At 31.3% G+C, this 16,894-nt stretch overlaps 2 protein-coding genes across 2 annotated transcripts in view; both read right to left on the bottom strand.

Annotated features, from left to right (window-relative positions):
• LOC127708006 (adhesion G protein-coupled receptor L3-like) overlaps window positions 1-4,868 on the bottom strand; it is a 60,074-nt gene extending 55,206 nt beyond the window's left edge. The window contains exon 1 of the mRNA XM_052212798.1: window positions 4,858-4,868. The gene's annotated coding sequence lies outside the window, so the exon portion shown is untranslated. The remainder of the gene's footprint in view (window positions 1-4,857) is intronic.
• Window positions 4,869-11,176: 6,308 nt separating this feature from the next.
• The window catches only part of LOC127708333 (tetratricopeptide repeat protein 39B-like), a 67,785-nt gene continuing 62,067 nt past the window's right edge, over window positions 11,177-16,894 (bottom strand). The window contains exon 18 of the mRNA XM_052213189.1: window positions 11,177-15,476. Coding sequence (XP_052069149.1) covers window positions 15,284-15,476 — 193 coding nt within the window. The 3' untranslated portion in view covers window positions 11,177-15,283. The remainder of the gene's footprint in view (window positions 15,477-16,894) is intronic.

The following is a 16,894-nucleotide window of genomic DNA, read 5'->3' as shown; positions in this document are numbered from 1 at the left end:
GATTTTTTTACTTATATGTATATATTTCTCACGACAAAACATCTTCATATTTTTTATTTATGTTCTTTAAAAAATATTTTCATGACTATTCATTGAAGAAATGAATTTATAACAAGCGATAAGGAATGTTATTTTGCACTCGATAATATAAGGGTATTTATACGAAATACGTTCGGTGATAGTCAAAAACGCAAGTCATGTTGGTAGAAATGTCTGCGGCAACATAACACTGGAATGCCCTCAATGTCATCCGCTGTAAGAATGAAAACAACACTTTATAAGTGTCATACTTCCGACGCGCTTTTCTGGAATTACCTTTACCAGGAACGCTCAAAGGCAAATATTTGAAAGCAATGATGGATAAGAACCGAATCAGTTGAAGATTACGGTTTGCTCAACATAGAAATAGGATAACAGGAATTGTATCTGTATACTATACAAAAAAGCATTTTGTTTTGTATAGCTGTTATTTGTTCAGTAGTTCAAAAATAATATCAGATGCTCCTTTCAAACTTTTTTATTTTTTTAGAAAGTTTTTTAATATCTTTTTATTTAATTTAAGTACATGGCAAGATGTTTTTCTGATTGTCTTGAGGAAAACTTTATTCTAATTCTGCTTCATATGAGTGCAAAAACAAGTCGCCAGTAGAAGTGCACAATAAGTAACCCATTGGAAACGACTGTCTGTTGAAATATCAACCTATACGTAACTCAACAAATATATTGACGAAACGATCAGAAAAAAGTCAAACATTTTGATGATTTCATCCTCGGTGAATTTCATCTTGGAATTTAAGTGTGGTTATTTACAAAGTCGGATTTTTATTTTCACGTCCTTAAATAAGAAAATGTATCTACGACCCCTATTTTTGTAGTAAAGCCTGTTTAATGAGACGATAAATTCGATCTTAATGCTCCTAACGTTTCTACGTATTTATACTAATATTTAACCCGAATAATCCAGTCGTTATATTCTGATCACTAAGATCATTCCATTTGAGAGCTCTGGAGGACAATGACCGTGAGAGGGCGCTGTAATTATTTAATTTAATTATACAATCTAAGACTCTCTCATCTTGCAATTGTATTAAAACATCTGACTTTTCTACACTTTACACAAGTATTCCCCATTCCAAACTAATAGACAAATTGAAAGAGTTGGTATTACTTTGTTTCATTAAAAAGAATGGCGAACGTAGATACAAGTATCTTGTCCTGCGGAGGTATAAATCCTACTTTGTAAAGAATCACTCTGATTCAAACAAAAAATTCTCTGAAACTGACATTATCAAAATGCTTGATTTCTTGATTGACAACATATTTGTTACGTTTGGAGGACGTGTTTTTCAACAGACTGTCGGAATTCCAATGGAAACAAATTGTGCCCTCTTCTTGCCGACTTGTTTCTTTATTATTATGAGGCTGACTTCATACAGGAACTTCTTAGGAAGAAAGATAAGAAGTTAGCAATATCCTTTAACTTTACGTTCCGCTATATAGATGATGTTCTCTCACTAAATAATACAAAATTTGGTGACTATGTTGAACGAATCTATCCCATCGAACTAGAGATAAAGGATACTACAGATACAGTTAAGTCTGCCTCATATCTTGACTTACATCTAGAAATTGACAATGAGGGTCGGTTGAAAACAAAACTTTACGACAAAAGAGATGATTTCAGCTTCCCAATTGTGAACTTTCCATTTCTATGTAGCAACATTCCAGCAGCGCCTGCATACGGAGTATATATCTCCCAATTGAAACGATATTCCCGGGCTTGTATTTCCTATCATGATTTCCTTGATAGAGGATTGCTGCTCACAAGGAAGCTATTAAACCAAGAGTTCCAAATGGTGAAGTTGAAATCATCCCTTCGTAAATTTTACGGACGCCATCACGAGTTGGTTGACCGTTATGGAATAACCGTTTCACAGATGATATCGGATATGTTCCTTATGTCGTAATTACAATAGCCTTCCCTTTTCACGAATGTGACCTACCGAATTAGACTATTTACCTGATTTGTAATAACATAAGCAACACGACGGGTGCCACATGTGGAACAGGATCTGCTTAGTCTTCCGGAGCACCTGAGATCACCCCCAGTTTTTGGTGGGGTTCGTGTTGCTTAGTCTTTAGTTTTCTATGTTGTGTCATCTGTACTATTATTTGTCGGTTTGTCTCTTTATTTTTGTCCATGGCGTTGTCAGTTTGTTTTCGATCTATGAGTTTGACTGTCCCTCTGGTATCTTTAGTCCCTCTTTTAAGTTACAATGATATTTAGATGTATCGGTTAGCGTTCCTGGTGACGGTAGTTCAAGAAAAGAGCTTCTGACACACAAAATTTATATAATGTTAATTTCATTCATTTGCGACATATTGTGTTAGACCTAATGGTAAACGACAATAACGATAATGAAGCCTTTCTTCTATTTGAAATGCATAAAAGTACAAAAATTGGCGAGACATGTAATGGTATTTTTTTTAAAGAGACAAGTATTATACTAAGTATGTCAAGTAATTTATCTCACTTTGACAGCTTCTTGAATGTAATCTTATTGAAGTGGATTTTTCATAATACTCGGAAATTTGAACCAGCCCTCATAACAATAAGTTAGTTTCGAGTAGTTTCTTCACGGAAACATTCTCAATTACATGTACTTGTGTTACGTACAGTTCTACTGTACTATTTAAGGTTTATTTTTATGCATATTGACCAATACAGATTAGTGTAGAAATATTTAGTTTCCTTAAATACTTCTATGAATTATCTATATAACCAAATGTGTATAGAATATAAGTTATGTGGATAAATATAACTCATTTTATCACTGGTGAATAGGTTTCAACCTGAAATTGCGATATGTAACTGAACCGATCTGAAAAGATAAATACATCAGAAAGACATATTCAGTTTCTGAGACAAGTTTCGACATGACCATTGCGAGTACTTATGTACTGTTCAGACTCTGCTCGCAGTCAATTGAGATATTTTCAGTCATTTTTTCAAACTGTTAAGTGTATGTTAAGTATTGTGCAAAACAATGAATAATGAAAAGCATGCAAAATAATTCATGGGTCTTGGATTAACCGTAAACGAAATGTCTACAAAAAAAAATTAAAAAAACTTGATTTGTCTGCAAGAAATGTCTTAAAATTAACTTGATAAAATTGAGAATGGGAATAGGGAATGTGTCAAAGAGACAACAACCCGACCAAAGAGCAGAAAACATCCCAAGGCCTCCAATGGGTCTTCAACACAGCGAGAAAATCCCGAACACGGAGGCACGTAACAGAACATAATATTGTTCTCTTCAGACATTTCAAAAGATATTACGATTATATGTAGCCTTTTCAGACTAATCAGTCTAAAACTCAATAACATGCGCTTTGCTTAACATTTTAGCACGCGTCAGTTGTTTTCAAACATACAAATAATGATTTCTACTACAGATGATATGTCTGGAAATTAATTTTGAAGGAAATTTGAAAGAATACCTGTCATACATCTTTGCATGCTTATAGTATTTTAGTTACTTAAATCTATTCGTTTTTATGACATTTTTCAACGTCTTTCTTTTACCTTTTATTTTCTGATTATTTGGCTTTTTCGGGGGGTGGGGGGTTGTAAGGTATTTTCTACAGTTTTATCGGATTCTCTAAATTTGAAAAACTATTTCAGTTAAAATACAAAAATAAATAAAAAAAGCTGTGCAAATTAATCAGAATTATAACTATTCAAGTAAGTCTTCCTGGTTAATCACATCTCTTCGTCACTACTGTTTATTTTTATTTATTTTTTTCTCATCTCATCTTGTCATGTGTGTTTATGTTTTGTTATAACTTTTGATGAACTTCTTTGTACCATTGTAACTATATAATGTTTAAGAAATAAAGAATCTTGAAATCTTGAAAGGAAAAATGTCTTCTTTTCAGTACGTATCTGCTTTAGCTTTAGGTGCAAAATAAATTGGCTCGACGTGTGGTGAATTTAAAATTTTCCCGAAAAGAGTTTTACGATGTAACGATTCGACGGATGGCCAAGGTCAGAAGAAAAAAAAAAGTTTTAAACTTCGAATCCTTATAGAGATTAATACCTGCATACATAAGCAGACACATAACCAAATTTAAATTTAATCTTCATTATTTAAAATCTGCAAAGCAGTTTAATTTTTTTCTTTTAAAATACCCGTTTAGTTTTCTACGAATTCATTTTTTCCCTTCAAAACACCGTCGAATTGTTAACTTCAGCATCCAATGTAAAGTCCAAATTGATTTAGCAAAGTTGAAATAAATGACAAATGTTTCTATATATTGTGGATGAAATAGGTATATATATATTAATAACAAAATCATGCAGAGGCACTTAAAAATTTGTTACGGATGAAATTTGATCGAATACATACAGATCTCTGCGCAATTACAGGTGTGATGTATTTTTACTTCCCTGTGATCAGAGCAATCATGTGATCACTGCAATGGAAAATTATTTTTTTCGGAAGGGGGTAGAAGAAAGCTAAAACAACAAGGATAAATTCGTTAAGTTTTATTATTGACGTACATATGTTTACAATTCATCCAGAAAATTTTTTTTATTTAGTATATTGTAAAAAAATAAATTAGTAAAAGCCCAAATACAGTTTTTTCGTTTTTCTCATTATTTATTCATTTCTTTTTTTTTCCTTTGCTTGAGTACCGTTTTCCAAAACCTTATCCCAAACCACACTGCAGCCAGGGGCACTTAACATCTATTTCATTTTAAGGGGTATCAAGTCCGTCAGTCGGGGTGTAATTCAATCTAGGTAAAATTCAGTTTTAAACTTTTAAATCTTGAACGAATCATATTATATTTACCTGACTAGTAATCCCATCTCCTCATCGCAGTTACTTCATGCATAGTATATCTATTCAGTAGCAGGTCGGTGAGACTTTAAGCCACAATTCTTTAAAATCTCTGGAAACGAATTGCATAGGAAATAATTTCCTTAAGACTTCACAAAAGAAAATAAAGGATGACATTTACTTCTCACTATTTTTAAACCAAATTCCAAGAAGGTCTTTATAAATACATTCAAAACAAGGCATTTAAAAAAAGTTTTGCAACAGGTAAAATAGTATATAGGCCAAACTGTACAGATTTTATATATCTTTCTATCAAGACAATTTTCAGTTTCATATCTATTTTTTAAATGTTTCTGTAATGGGGAACATGAGGGTTTAATTCAATATTTATTCGTTCAAATGATATTAAATTATTTGTAAATGCAAAATTTTCAACCTAATAAAAATGTTGAGTTTTTAAATGTTTTTACTGTCACTGATATATAACATTTAACTTTCTAACAGACAGGTATGTTGGTATTGTAAACATTGTAAAACAATGATACTTGAACGTTTGGGTCTTAATTAGGGGTATAAATCAGGCAAGGCATTGGATTGTTTTATAAGGTTGATTCTATTTATCAATATAGAGATATGTAAGGGAACGACCATTTAACTCCAAAAGGGGGGGGGGGGGGGGGTTATGTTTTTTCCTAAATTCTACATTTTGAAAAAATAATTTCATTGATAGCGTCGAAAAACTAAAAAATAAAAATAAAATAAAAATGTGTGCGCGAAAAACAAATCTGACTCCATACACCCCCTCCCCCAAACCCCTTGAAGTTAAATGGTTGCTCCCTATGAATTTAACATTTATGGTTTGTTCTTTAAAAATCTATAAACATTCAAAGCATCAGACTTACTAATAAATAATATGTCGTTGATATCTATAAATTAAAAGGTGTGGTCGACTGGGATCTAAACTTTACGTCAAAACATCAATCGGCAATCCTCGGGTGAATCCATTACTCCCCTTCTTGATGGAGAAACAGAATCGGTCGAGTTCAAACGAGTAGACAAAACAGATGAATTAAATTTTCCCATTTTGATCTTTTCATATTTATTTAAAGCAACATTCCAGCAGCACCTATATATCTTGAGATATATCTCTGATATCTCCATGTTGATACAGTTTTCCAGGGCTGGAGTTTCCTCCCAAGATGTCCTTGATTGAGGGTTGTCGCTTACAAGGAAGCTTTTAAATCCAGATTACTTACATACATGTAATGATAAAACTGTAAATACCAAAATTTATGATAAAAGAGATGATTTTTCATTTCCTATTGTTAATTATCCATTTTTAGATGGTGACGTTCCTTTGTCACCATCTTATGGTGTTTATATGTCTCAACTTGTTCGATTCGCTCGTGTATGTAACAACGTATTTGATTTCAACGAAAGAAATCTCTGTATTACTGAAAAATTATTACACCAGGGTTTTCGATATCATGAACTAGTCAAAACATTTACTAAAGTTTATCATCGGTAAAAGGACATCATTTGTAAATATAAATCAACATGCACACATCTTATACGTTCGGGTATTTCACATCCAATATTTTATGGTAATATTCTTTACAAAGCACAAAAATGTCGGCATTCACCTCAAAAGCTAACCAAACCTTTAAACAGACTTATTCGGAAAGGATATAGTTACGATACCGTTGTCAAGTCATTAAGGATTGCATATTTTGGTATTAATTTTGATTCACTCATTGGATCTTTGAATCGGAAATAAACACATTTATTCTAAAACCAGTTATTGGCATGATACGGGTTATGTTCTTCTCATATATTTTATGATGGTATGATACTAAACCCCTTACGGGAGGGATTGTACTTGATTTTCATATGATGAAGACATAATCTTTCAATCAGTTTAATTGAGGTCTGGAGCTGGCATGTCAGTAACTGTACAAGTATTCCTTTGTTAGTTTATGTATCATTGTCATTTTGTTTAGTTTCTTTTGTTACCTTTTCTGACATCGGACTCGGACTTCTTTTAAACTGTGTTTTACTGTGCGTATTGCTGTGTGTTTGTTTTTTCTACATTGGCTAAAGGTATAGGGGGAGGGTTGAGATCTCACAAAACATGTTTAACCCCGCCGCATTTTTGCGCCTGTCCCAAGTCAGGAGCATCTGGCCTTTGTTTGTCTTGTATGTTTTTTTTAATTTTAGTTCATTTATATGTTTTGGAGTTTAGTGTGACGTCTATTTTCACTGAACAAGTACACAATTTTATTTAGGGGCCAGCTGAGGACCACCTCCGGGTGCGGGATTTTCTCGCTGCGTTGAAGACCCATTGGTGGCCTTCGGCTGTTGTCTGCTCTTTGGTCGGATTGTTGTCTCTTTGACATATTCCCCATTTCCATTCTCAATTTTATCATATAGCTGAAAGTTTTATGGAAGCCGTCATCATTTGGTTGACCATTTTGGAATTTCTGTGTGTCACAGATGACTACGAATATATTCCATTGGTCGTGTCACGATCCCGTCCTTCTTTTCGCAATTTTTTACAACATCGAATACGTCTTGTTACCGAATATTTGAGTGTCATGCGCAACATGACGGAAGCCATTAGTGGATCAGGAAAAACTGTTTCTTCAAGAAAACTTGAGTTCACGTCTGGGTTTTGGTGGTGTTGATGTTGCTCAGTCTTATATTTTCTGTGTATTTTGTTTTTGTTAACTGTTGTTTGACTTTTTATCTTTTTCGGGGGGACATGGGGTTATAGTTGTATTTCGTTGAGTTGCAGTGTTTGATCTACTCATTGATATCTTTCGATCGTGACGAGTCAATATACGTGTTGTCCTTTATATTTCTCATATGCATGCGTAATGCGTTCTGTAACAGTTGACTAAGGAAATAAAGGCAGAAAACATTGATTAGTTGTTTAATTTAGCTCTGAGAAATAGAAGTTTATCCGTTGTAGGGGATTCAGGAACTGGTTTTGACAAATTTATATATACAGTTAAACAAATAGTCATTCCATTTATAAATAGTTTGATATTGAAGATTTTTACATTGAATACCCGTTTACTTTCACAATTCACTCATTTACCTTGAAAATGCGTTAAATAAGACGCAAAAGTAGTTAACTGGTGTTCAAATCTAGTCAATCCATTCTAGATATATACTTGTAATCCAAGTCAACATGTCTTAACTTGAAATTATACTTGATAAATGTTATTTTTTCTCTAGGCGTTTTTTTTCTCCATAAAATTATTAAAGATCATTATATAAAAACTATGATTATATTGTAAATTAGAAAGTCCAGCATACAAACAATACCCGTCTCTGAGTACAGTATTTTTGCATCGGTATTGTTTCTAAGAAATTTGAAGTTTCCCGTACAATTCGAACGTTTGAATAAACATACTGCTGTAGAAAAATGTCTAAGGTTTGTTGTAATGCAATATATAGGTAATTCTCTTATTCACGCCTACACAATAGATAATAATTATTGTATTTCTTCAACTTCTGGTGTATGAAGAACACAATTAAAGAGGCTTTTAGGGTCAATTACCAACTTTTTAAATTTAAGGTGGATCATCGGTATATATTTCCTCAGATAAAATTTTCTTATACTTTACCTAAATGAAGATTTTACTATGCTTTTTTCAAAAATATATAATAAAAAGTATGGGTCACCGTGCTATTTTTCAAGCTACAAGTCGTGCAAAATTGCACAAATTTGCATAGATTGTTCATGAAAAAACACATTTTTGTGATAAAAAAAGAAATCTATGAGACTGAATTTTGGAAATAAAATATGAGAAGATAGGTTTTATAATATGCTTTTAGAAAATAAAAAGAAAAAATGATGTCACCGAACTTGTTTTCTTGCTACAAGTAAAAAATAAATGTGGACAGATGATGCCCCCGCTTGCATATCATATAGTTATAAAGGGACATAATTATAAATTTATAACATTTGGTTGAGACAAACCAAAGTTAGAGAACGGAAACGAAAATTCAGCAACTTTTATGTTTATAAAGGGACATAACTCAAAAATGGTAAAAGTGTAACCACTAAATTTCGCATATTCTGTATTATGTAGTGATAAGCATTGTGTATAAGTTTCATAACATTTTGTTGAGGCATACTCAAGTTAGAAAACGGAAACAAAAAATTTGTACTTGATCTTAGTTTTGTGGTAATGAATATTGTGTATAGGTTTCATAATGTTTGGTTGGGGCAAACTTAAGTTACAGAATGGAAACTAAAAATTTGGCAATCTTTCGATTTATAAGGGGCATAACTCAATAATGGTTAAAGTGACACTACCCTAATTCAACTTGATCTGTGTTTTATCAGTGGAAGTCAAAATTAAACATTGCATTGTATAAAGCATTGATTGTAGTTAATTCAACTATAATCATGGACAAAGGAAGATAACTCTATTTTTTGTAAAAACTACTTGATATTTAGAAGAAAATAAAAATTTTGCAATTTTTCCATTTATAAAGGGGCATAACTCTAGAACGGTTAAAGTTACGCCACCAAAATTCAAACTTGATCTGTGTTTTGTGGTAATTAGCATTGTGTATAAGTTTCATAACATTTGGTTGAGGCAAACTTAAGTTAGAGAACGGAAACTAAATATTTTGCAATTTTTCCATTTATAAAGGGGTTTACCTCTGGAACGGTTAAAGTGACGCCACCAAAATTTAAACTTGATCTGTGTTTTGTTGTAATAAGCATTTTGTATAAGTTTCATAACATTTGGTTGAGGCAAACTCAAGTTAGAGAACGGAAACCAATTTCGGGACGTACGTACGTACGTACAGACGGACAAGGGTAAAACTTAATTCCCCCACCGCTACGGCGGGGGCATAATTTAAATTTCACTATCATTACAGTATAAAACTTTTACTTTAAGAGTTATCTCCCCTTAAATGGCTAAGTTCAAAAACTGATTCTTAAAACACAAATATTTGGTGTTTGTTTAATCATTTTGGATAATTCAATAAATCGCTTATTTTTCTTTATATAATTAAATAGTCTTACACATAAACTGCAAATCTGTCTCAAAATTTGCAGATTTAGGCAAAGAACTAGACCAATTATGTACTGCTATTGTACAATCCAAGATGGCGGTATACAGGGAATCTACCTTAAATATAGATAATCAATTTTAGTGCACATAATACTTTTCTGATTCTTTTTTTATCTGATTAAACCTACTATACTTACACTTGATTCAAATTATGTAGACATCATAGCTGATTACTTAAATCTGATTTGCTTTAAGGACTTGTTGAGAAGATTCTGCATGTGTTAATATCAACAGATGGACAGGGGTAGCTAGGTAATTTAATATGAAATTTGGGTACTGCTTGCATATTTTGGACAGGAAACTATATTGGAATTATATATTAGAATAAGATATTTCTTCATGTCCCAAACTTACAAAGTGGTTTGGCAATCATATAACCAACTGTAGATATAAGGTCAACTTAAGCAAATTAGAAAATTATCTCATCACTAGCTTAATGTGAATCAATCACACAAGAAAATGAATTTAGATAACCCCTTTAAGATAGAAATTAACACTTAAGAATAATTTTATAGACCAGATTTTGTTTACATATTACTCATAGTAACTAAAATGACCATGTGGCTCATGTTTAATTGTCCTGAATATGCATGAAATATGCGTCAATGGTCGTTATGCATAAAATAGTCAATCAATCAACGAAACAATCCCATGTTGGACTGCATGTCCACTTTTTAATGCTGCTGCACATAAAAAAGTATCAACAAAAATACGGAACTCCAAGGTAAATTCAAAAGAGGAAACTGACAAAATCAAATATTAGACTTTATCAACCAATGGAACCAATGGAAAATAACTGTCATATTCATAAAATTGGAATACTTAAAAATTAATACAGTTCACTGGTTACTGGTACAGTGTAGCAGAGAAACTGACCTATTCATTGAAACTTAACATTGATCAATGGACCATTAAGGTCAAGTTCAAGTGAACCTTTTTTTAGACGGACATGTACACCTTACAATGATTCTAAAGATCTGTGATATATATAACAAAGTCGAGTAACTGAAAAGATCACTTAAATATGAAAGTGTTATGGTTTTATTCAGTCATATTACGTTTTACTTCTTCTTGGTTTGTTTTAAATGCTATTCATTTGGTAGATATACAATTATCTTGTTTGTTTTGTTTGCCCTATCTATTAATTCGTTATTATCGGATTCCAGTTCTCCAAATATTCATAAATGGAGATTATTTAATCTCTAGACACCACATAATAAGATAACATCATATAATTAAGGAAGAAATTTTATTATTAACAAAAATAAAAATAAATAATCTAGATATAATCAGAAGACAAATCATAAACAAATATTTCCAAGAATTTAACTACCAAGTACAACTTTATCTTAAAATGGTATGATCTTGAACTTAAGTCTCAAATAACTGACAAAAACATGTCATATCTGATGAATCAACTGGATAGTGACTGTCTATTCAGATAACTTACAGGCACAACCAATGGGGAAATTGTGGGATTATCTAGAACTAAACCTCTTACTTTATGACTTCAGTTTTAACTATTTATTAAGTTGTCATCTAACAGACTCCTTTAAGAAAGTTGAAATTTGATTTTATATCACCTACTTTCAGTTGAATGTCAATTATTTTTTGTTCTATTTAACAAATCCTTTTATGTCATTTAGTTTCTGATCTTAATACGTTTATTGTTAAAAGCAAAATGATACAAATTTTGTCAATTAACCTTTTGATTTTTTTATCTAAAAAATAGACATTACACCAATTTAGACCTCTATTTGAAATACTATCTGCAATAATTGTTACCTGAATGGCAAATATAATATCACCTTTGAGTCTGTTCTGTCTGTTCCAAAAATTGTGTTAAATTACAACAATATATGTGCTTAGAATTACAGTGTTAAAATTGCAAACTGAAATATATAATATTATCTTCACAAGGAATAAAAGTGTCTTCAGATAGACAAAGCTGAAATATTAAAATAGTAATAGTACCTTTAATGCTGCAAAATATAAATTCTATTAGCCAAAATATATTTTGATATATTGGTTGATTGATTTGTGTTTAATGTTACTTTCAGCACTATTGGCTATTTCGTGGTGGTCAGTTTTAATTGGTGGAGGAAGCCAGAGAACCTGGAGAGAATCATGACCTCCGGCAGCAAAACTGACAATCCATCAATTAAGATTGGAGTCAAACACACCTGCCATGTGCTGGGTTTGAACTCACAACCTCTGTGTTGACAGGTTAAGATTGGAGTCAAACACACCTGCCATGTGCTGGGTTTGAACTCACAACCTCTGTGTTGACAGGTTAAGATTGGAGTCAAACACACCTGCCATGTGCTGGGTTTGAACTCACAACCTCTGTGTTGACAAGATATGGATACAGCATAAGAACTACTTAGAACCACTTCGTCAATGAGGCCCAAAATATTTCTGATATAGAAAATTTTCTTATTACTATTTCGCACACAGAATATGACAAAATGAAAAAAAGTTGGCTTTTACGAAGAAATATATGATCAACTGTCCTGTAATATCAATTTTATATCATTCATAACTAAATCAATCTTTATTCATATCAACCAAATATACACATAATAAAATAAACAAGAGTATTTTTTATGATAAATCTGATTATGAACTACAAAAATTTTTAAAACAAAATTCTCACTTTGATATTGAAAACCTACTTCATAAGAATTTAGAAGAAGACAAAAAGTTTACATATGTTAAATTGCTTACTAGAAAATTTGATAACTGTACAAATGATTCTTCTAAAATGCTAACATATCGAACTATAACAAAACAACTATAACGACTATTATGCAACAGATGTAAAAAAAAACTTGCTTTAATTCTTAAACAGCAGATATTATTGGTGCATTTTTTTGTGGTTTTATTAAGGTTAATAATAGGTTTCATATATAAAATGTTGGTATTTGAGAGAGTGGGGTTTGATTGGGATTCTTTGGTTTTTATAAAATATATTTATATCATTAATATAATAATTATTCTACCCCTGAAATTCTTCCTTGTACAATATTTACTGTATCCATCTCTATATGCAGTACTTATTCACCAAAATGAATCAAATTTCTAACACCAAGAATGTACTTGATCTCAAAGAAAGGGTTATTTCACCTTTTATAGTGGAATAACAACATCATGCATATTTAATATCAATAGCAACTAATCCATTTCTGTAAAATATTAGGAAAAATATACAAAAAAAGAGACAGTTTAACATAAAATTTCATGACTAGAAATTCAATAGATAGTTCATCAGATGTCTCCAGAATTGACTGTAAAATTAAAAACAGAGGCTCATGGGATGCACAACTGTTCATATGGAATTTATGTAGAAACATATTCATAAGCATTCACACAGTAGTTCTTTGAAAGGGACCTTATTTTATAGCACTGACCAAATCACTGACTGGTTTCAAATCAAAATTTGAAGAATAAAAATGGTGTGTATTTGTTGAAAACCAAAACACAGAACTAATTTATAAGGTAGTTTTTTAAATTAAACCAGCCACTTGCTGTAACACAGGTAAATACACGACGGTTTATGTTGTAAATGTGAATGCAGATAACAAACTTGAAGTCCAGTAAGACATACAGGATATCATGATAGCCAATGAATTATTTGTAATGACAAACAAATACTACACAGCCAACTCTTGTTTGGTAACAAATCTGAATAAGTTGACTCTACATGTATTAACAGCTATATATAAAGGCAACAGTAGTATACCACTGTTCAATATTCTATATTCAAATAACAAATAAAAAAATAATTGGGGAAAAAAAGAATAGACTTCATTCCTCAATAAAAAAACAAACAACATTTTATGGTGGATTAAAAAAAATACTAAGTGTAAAAACACTAGGCCAAATCAAGTTAATATCAAGACTTTCATACACCTGTCTTTACAAAAAAATTGCTCGATTGTAGAATTTCATCTTTGATTTATCAAGAACTGATGGAAAGGCTCAACTTATATTAAATAATGGTAGATTCAATTTTGATTTCGTCGAAGGATAATTCTTTACTTAACAGCTTATAGCTAAAAATTGAAACTTAATCCAATTGACTTCATTCCTTCTTAAGTTCTATCATAACCTCAGATGACAGAGAATATGAAAATAACATTTTGATGTTAATGAGATGGAAATAACTATGCAAGCCTTTCCAAATATTTAGTAGTGGACATTGACATAAACAAACTGAAATTTTTTTTTTCCAACAAAAAAATCCTAAATAATAAAATTTAGGCAGTCCTTTGGAGAATGGCAGATGACTAGATAGAAGTTAACTTTATGAACCTTATTCATTATTTTATAATGTGCATATGTGCCTTATTCTTGATATTTTTAAATGTGCATATGCAATTTATTCTTAATCTATAATAAGCAAATTTGCCTTATACAATATTTTTAATGTGCATTTTTATTTTAAAATCTAACGATCAAATGGCAAACAAAAAATGATAAAAAACAATTCATTTAAGTATTCCCTGAGTTTATACTAAAATAAGTTTTCTAATTCTTTGATGTATTTCAACAGGGTAGGAACTTATGAAGGAACAAGTATATGTCCATAAGACAACATGCCCTACTTGCACTATCACATTTCTATGTTCAGTGAACTGTGGAATCTGGGTCAAAACCCTACTTTGGCATACACTTTAAAATGTCTGCTTCATGATGAACATATGTACCAACTTTCAAGTTGATTTGATGGTCAAACTAACTTAAATTAGGACTGACCAAAAGACAAACAGACATACAGACCAGAAACATAATGTCCTCTACTATTGTAGGTGTAAAAATGATTGTGCATCCCTGTAGAATAACAACAATTGTTGGTTTGCATTTAATGGACTGTTAACTGCAACAGTAGAAATACATGACAGGAATCAAGATTTATCCCTTAATGCAGTGGTGTATGGTAAATTAAAGTATCTCTGCTATGTAATTCTTTTTTAAGAGTGAATGATCAGCAAAAACAGCCCAAAATCTTGTGTACAGGGAGTACATCTACAAAGTAAAAGTTAAAATAACGATGCACTGAAAAAATTAAAATATGTTGCTTACCCTTTTGACTGAAATAGGGGTTACTGAAAAAAAAATGTTGACTTGGAAAAATTTATAAAACAACTATAAATACTAGAACAACAGTAATAATAAATATAAAAAGAAAATACAAAAAAAATGCTTAAACTTAAAAATAAAAAACACAATTAGAAGTAACAATAAAGTGAGCAGAGCAATAATATTATGTCATGATGTTTATCACAGAAATTTGAACACAGTGTTGAATTCAAAAATAAATTAAAGCTATAAAACAATTATAGATTGGTTGATTCTATCGATTCTGTATGTTCTAATGACGATGAAGGTATATCATCAGTTGGTGATTCTAATACTTGACTAGAATTGTTACTGCTACTATCACTACTCTGCATGGAGTTCATCTGTAGACGTATAGCATGGATTCGAAAATGTAGTCGTGATTCCAACAAATATCCTTTGTAGTTTTTTCTGAAAGTCAATAAAAAATGAGTAATCTTACAAACTTATTTTTTGTTATTGTCTTGTGCTTTCAGATTGCTGTTTTAATGACATATATGATGTTCCTATTTATACTTTCCTTTGTGTCATATTATGTAAATCAGGCTTCAAAATATATGCTTATTTTGAAAGATTGAAATTCAGCATAATTCAGAAAAATTGACAGAATATAAATCATAATTTTCACCTTTTGATTATTTTCATGACAATTTTTGCTAATGGGAGAGCCAAAATGTTCTTGCCAAACACAGAGAATGAAGTAACTATGTCTTCTGTGATTAAAATACACTTTAATACACATAAGCAAAAAAATAGATATGATTTTTGTTAACATCTGTACTGGGAGTTATATAATTTTCAAGCATACATATAGTAAACAAGAAGCTGTCTCAAAGATGTATTTTCATCATGTCTTTTAAAAGAAAATGTTGACACAGAAATATTTCCTGCCTGTATGTAATTTTGATAGTAAAATGTAAAAGTTGAAATTAAAACGGCAATACTTTTTAATATGTTAACAATGCAATACATTCAAGTCAATGATTCATGTCTGAAGGTGCAGGGCCAAATAATCTTTCTGAAAATGAGATATGCTAATGCTGATATAACTACATACCAAATATCATTGACTTAGTATAGGTGGTGACCTTTAAACTGAACTAATTACAAACATGTAAATAATGCAAAAGTTTCAAAGTTAATAGACCAAGACTGAGGGGACAGAGCTCAATAATCTTCATTGATATGAGATGTACTAATACTGACACAACTGCATACCAAATATCATTGATTTCCTCTTCAACTGATTTAAACTTCACAAAAAATCCTACTAAAGGTTGCACTTTGTAAATACAGCTGTTTCACAAACCACACCTATTTTGGGGAGATATATAATATTCATATATATTTTGTTTTGTTTACGTACTGGTTCCCAGATATGAACTCTATGTTTCATTTCATAGAGTCATAACTTGGGAATGTTACCAGTATAAATACACATGGATGGCTGTCGAGTAAATTCTGAGGAAGACCCAAAGTGGAGGCAGGGGTAGTACCGAATTTTTGTATAAGTTTAAACTCGTAGAAGATCCGAGCATATAAATGTTGAAAATATGCCACACAGCCCTATGTTTTGACCTTAGTAGTGCATATGAACTTTCCATTCTAGAATATAATTTCTTACGAAACTTCATTGTAAAAGTGGCACAGTTTTTGTCGTAAAAGGAATTTCTATGGGAAACTGCATTGGCTATATCTACAGAAGTGCAAACTATAGAATGATATGTAGCCAGGTCATCCCAATGTTCAACAAACATCTTTCAAAAGATCTTCTCTAAAATCTTCAATCATATTCTTTACAATTTTGCATAAATATCAAAACCTCTTTA

This window comes from Mytilus californianus, unplaced genomic scaffold (genome assembly GCF_021869535.1).
Source record: "Mytilus californianus isolate M0D057914Y unplaced genomic scaffold, xbMytCali1.0.p SCAF_1, whole genome shotgun sequence".
NCBI classification, from domain to species: Eukaryota; Metazoa; Mollusca; class Bivalvia; order Mytilida; family Mytilidae; genus Mytilus; species Mytilus californianus.
The sequence above is the reverse complement of the archived record's forward strand: the minus strand, read 5'-3'. Positions and strand labels throughout refer to the sequence as shown.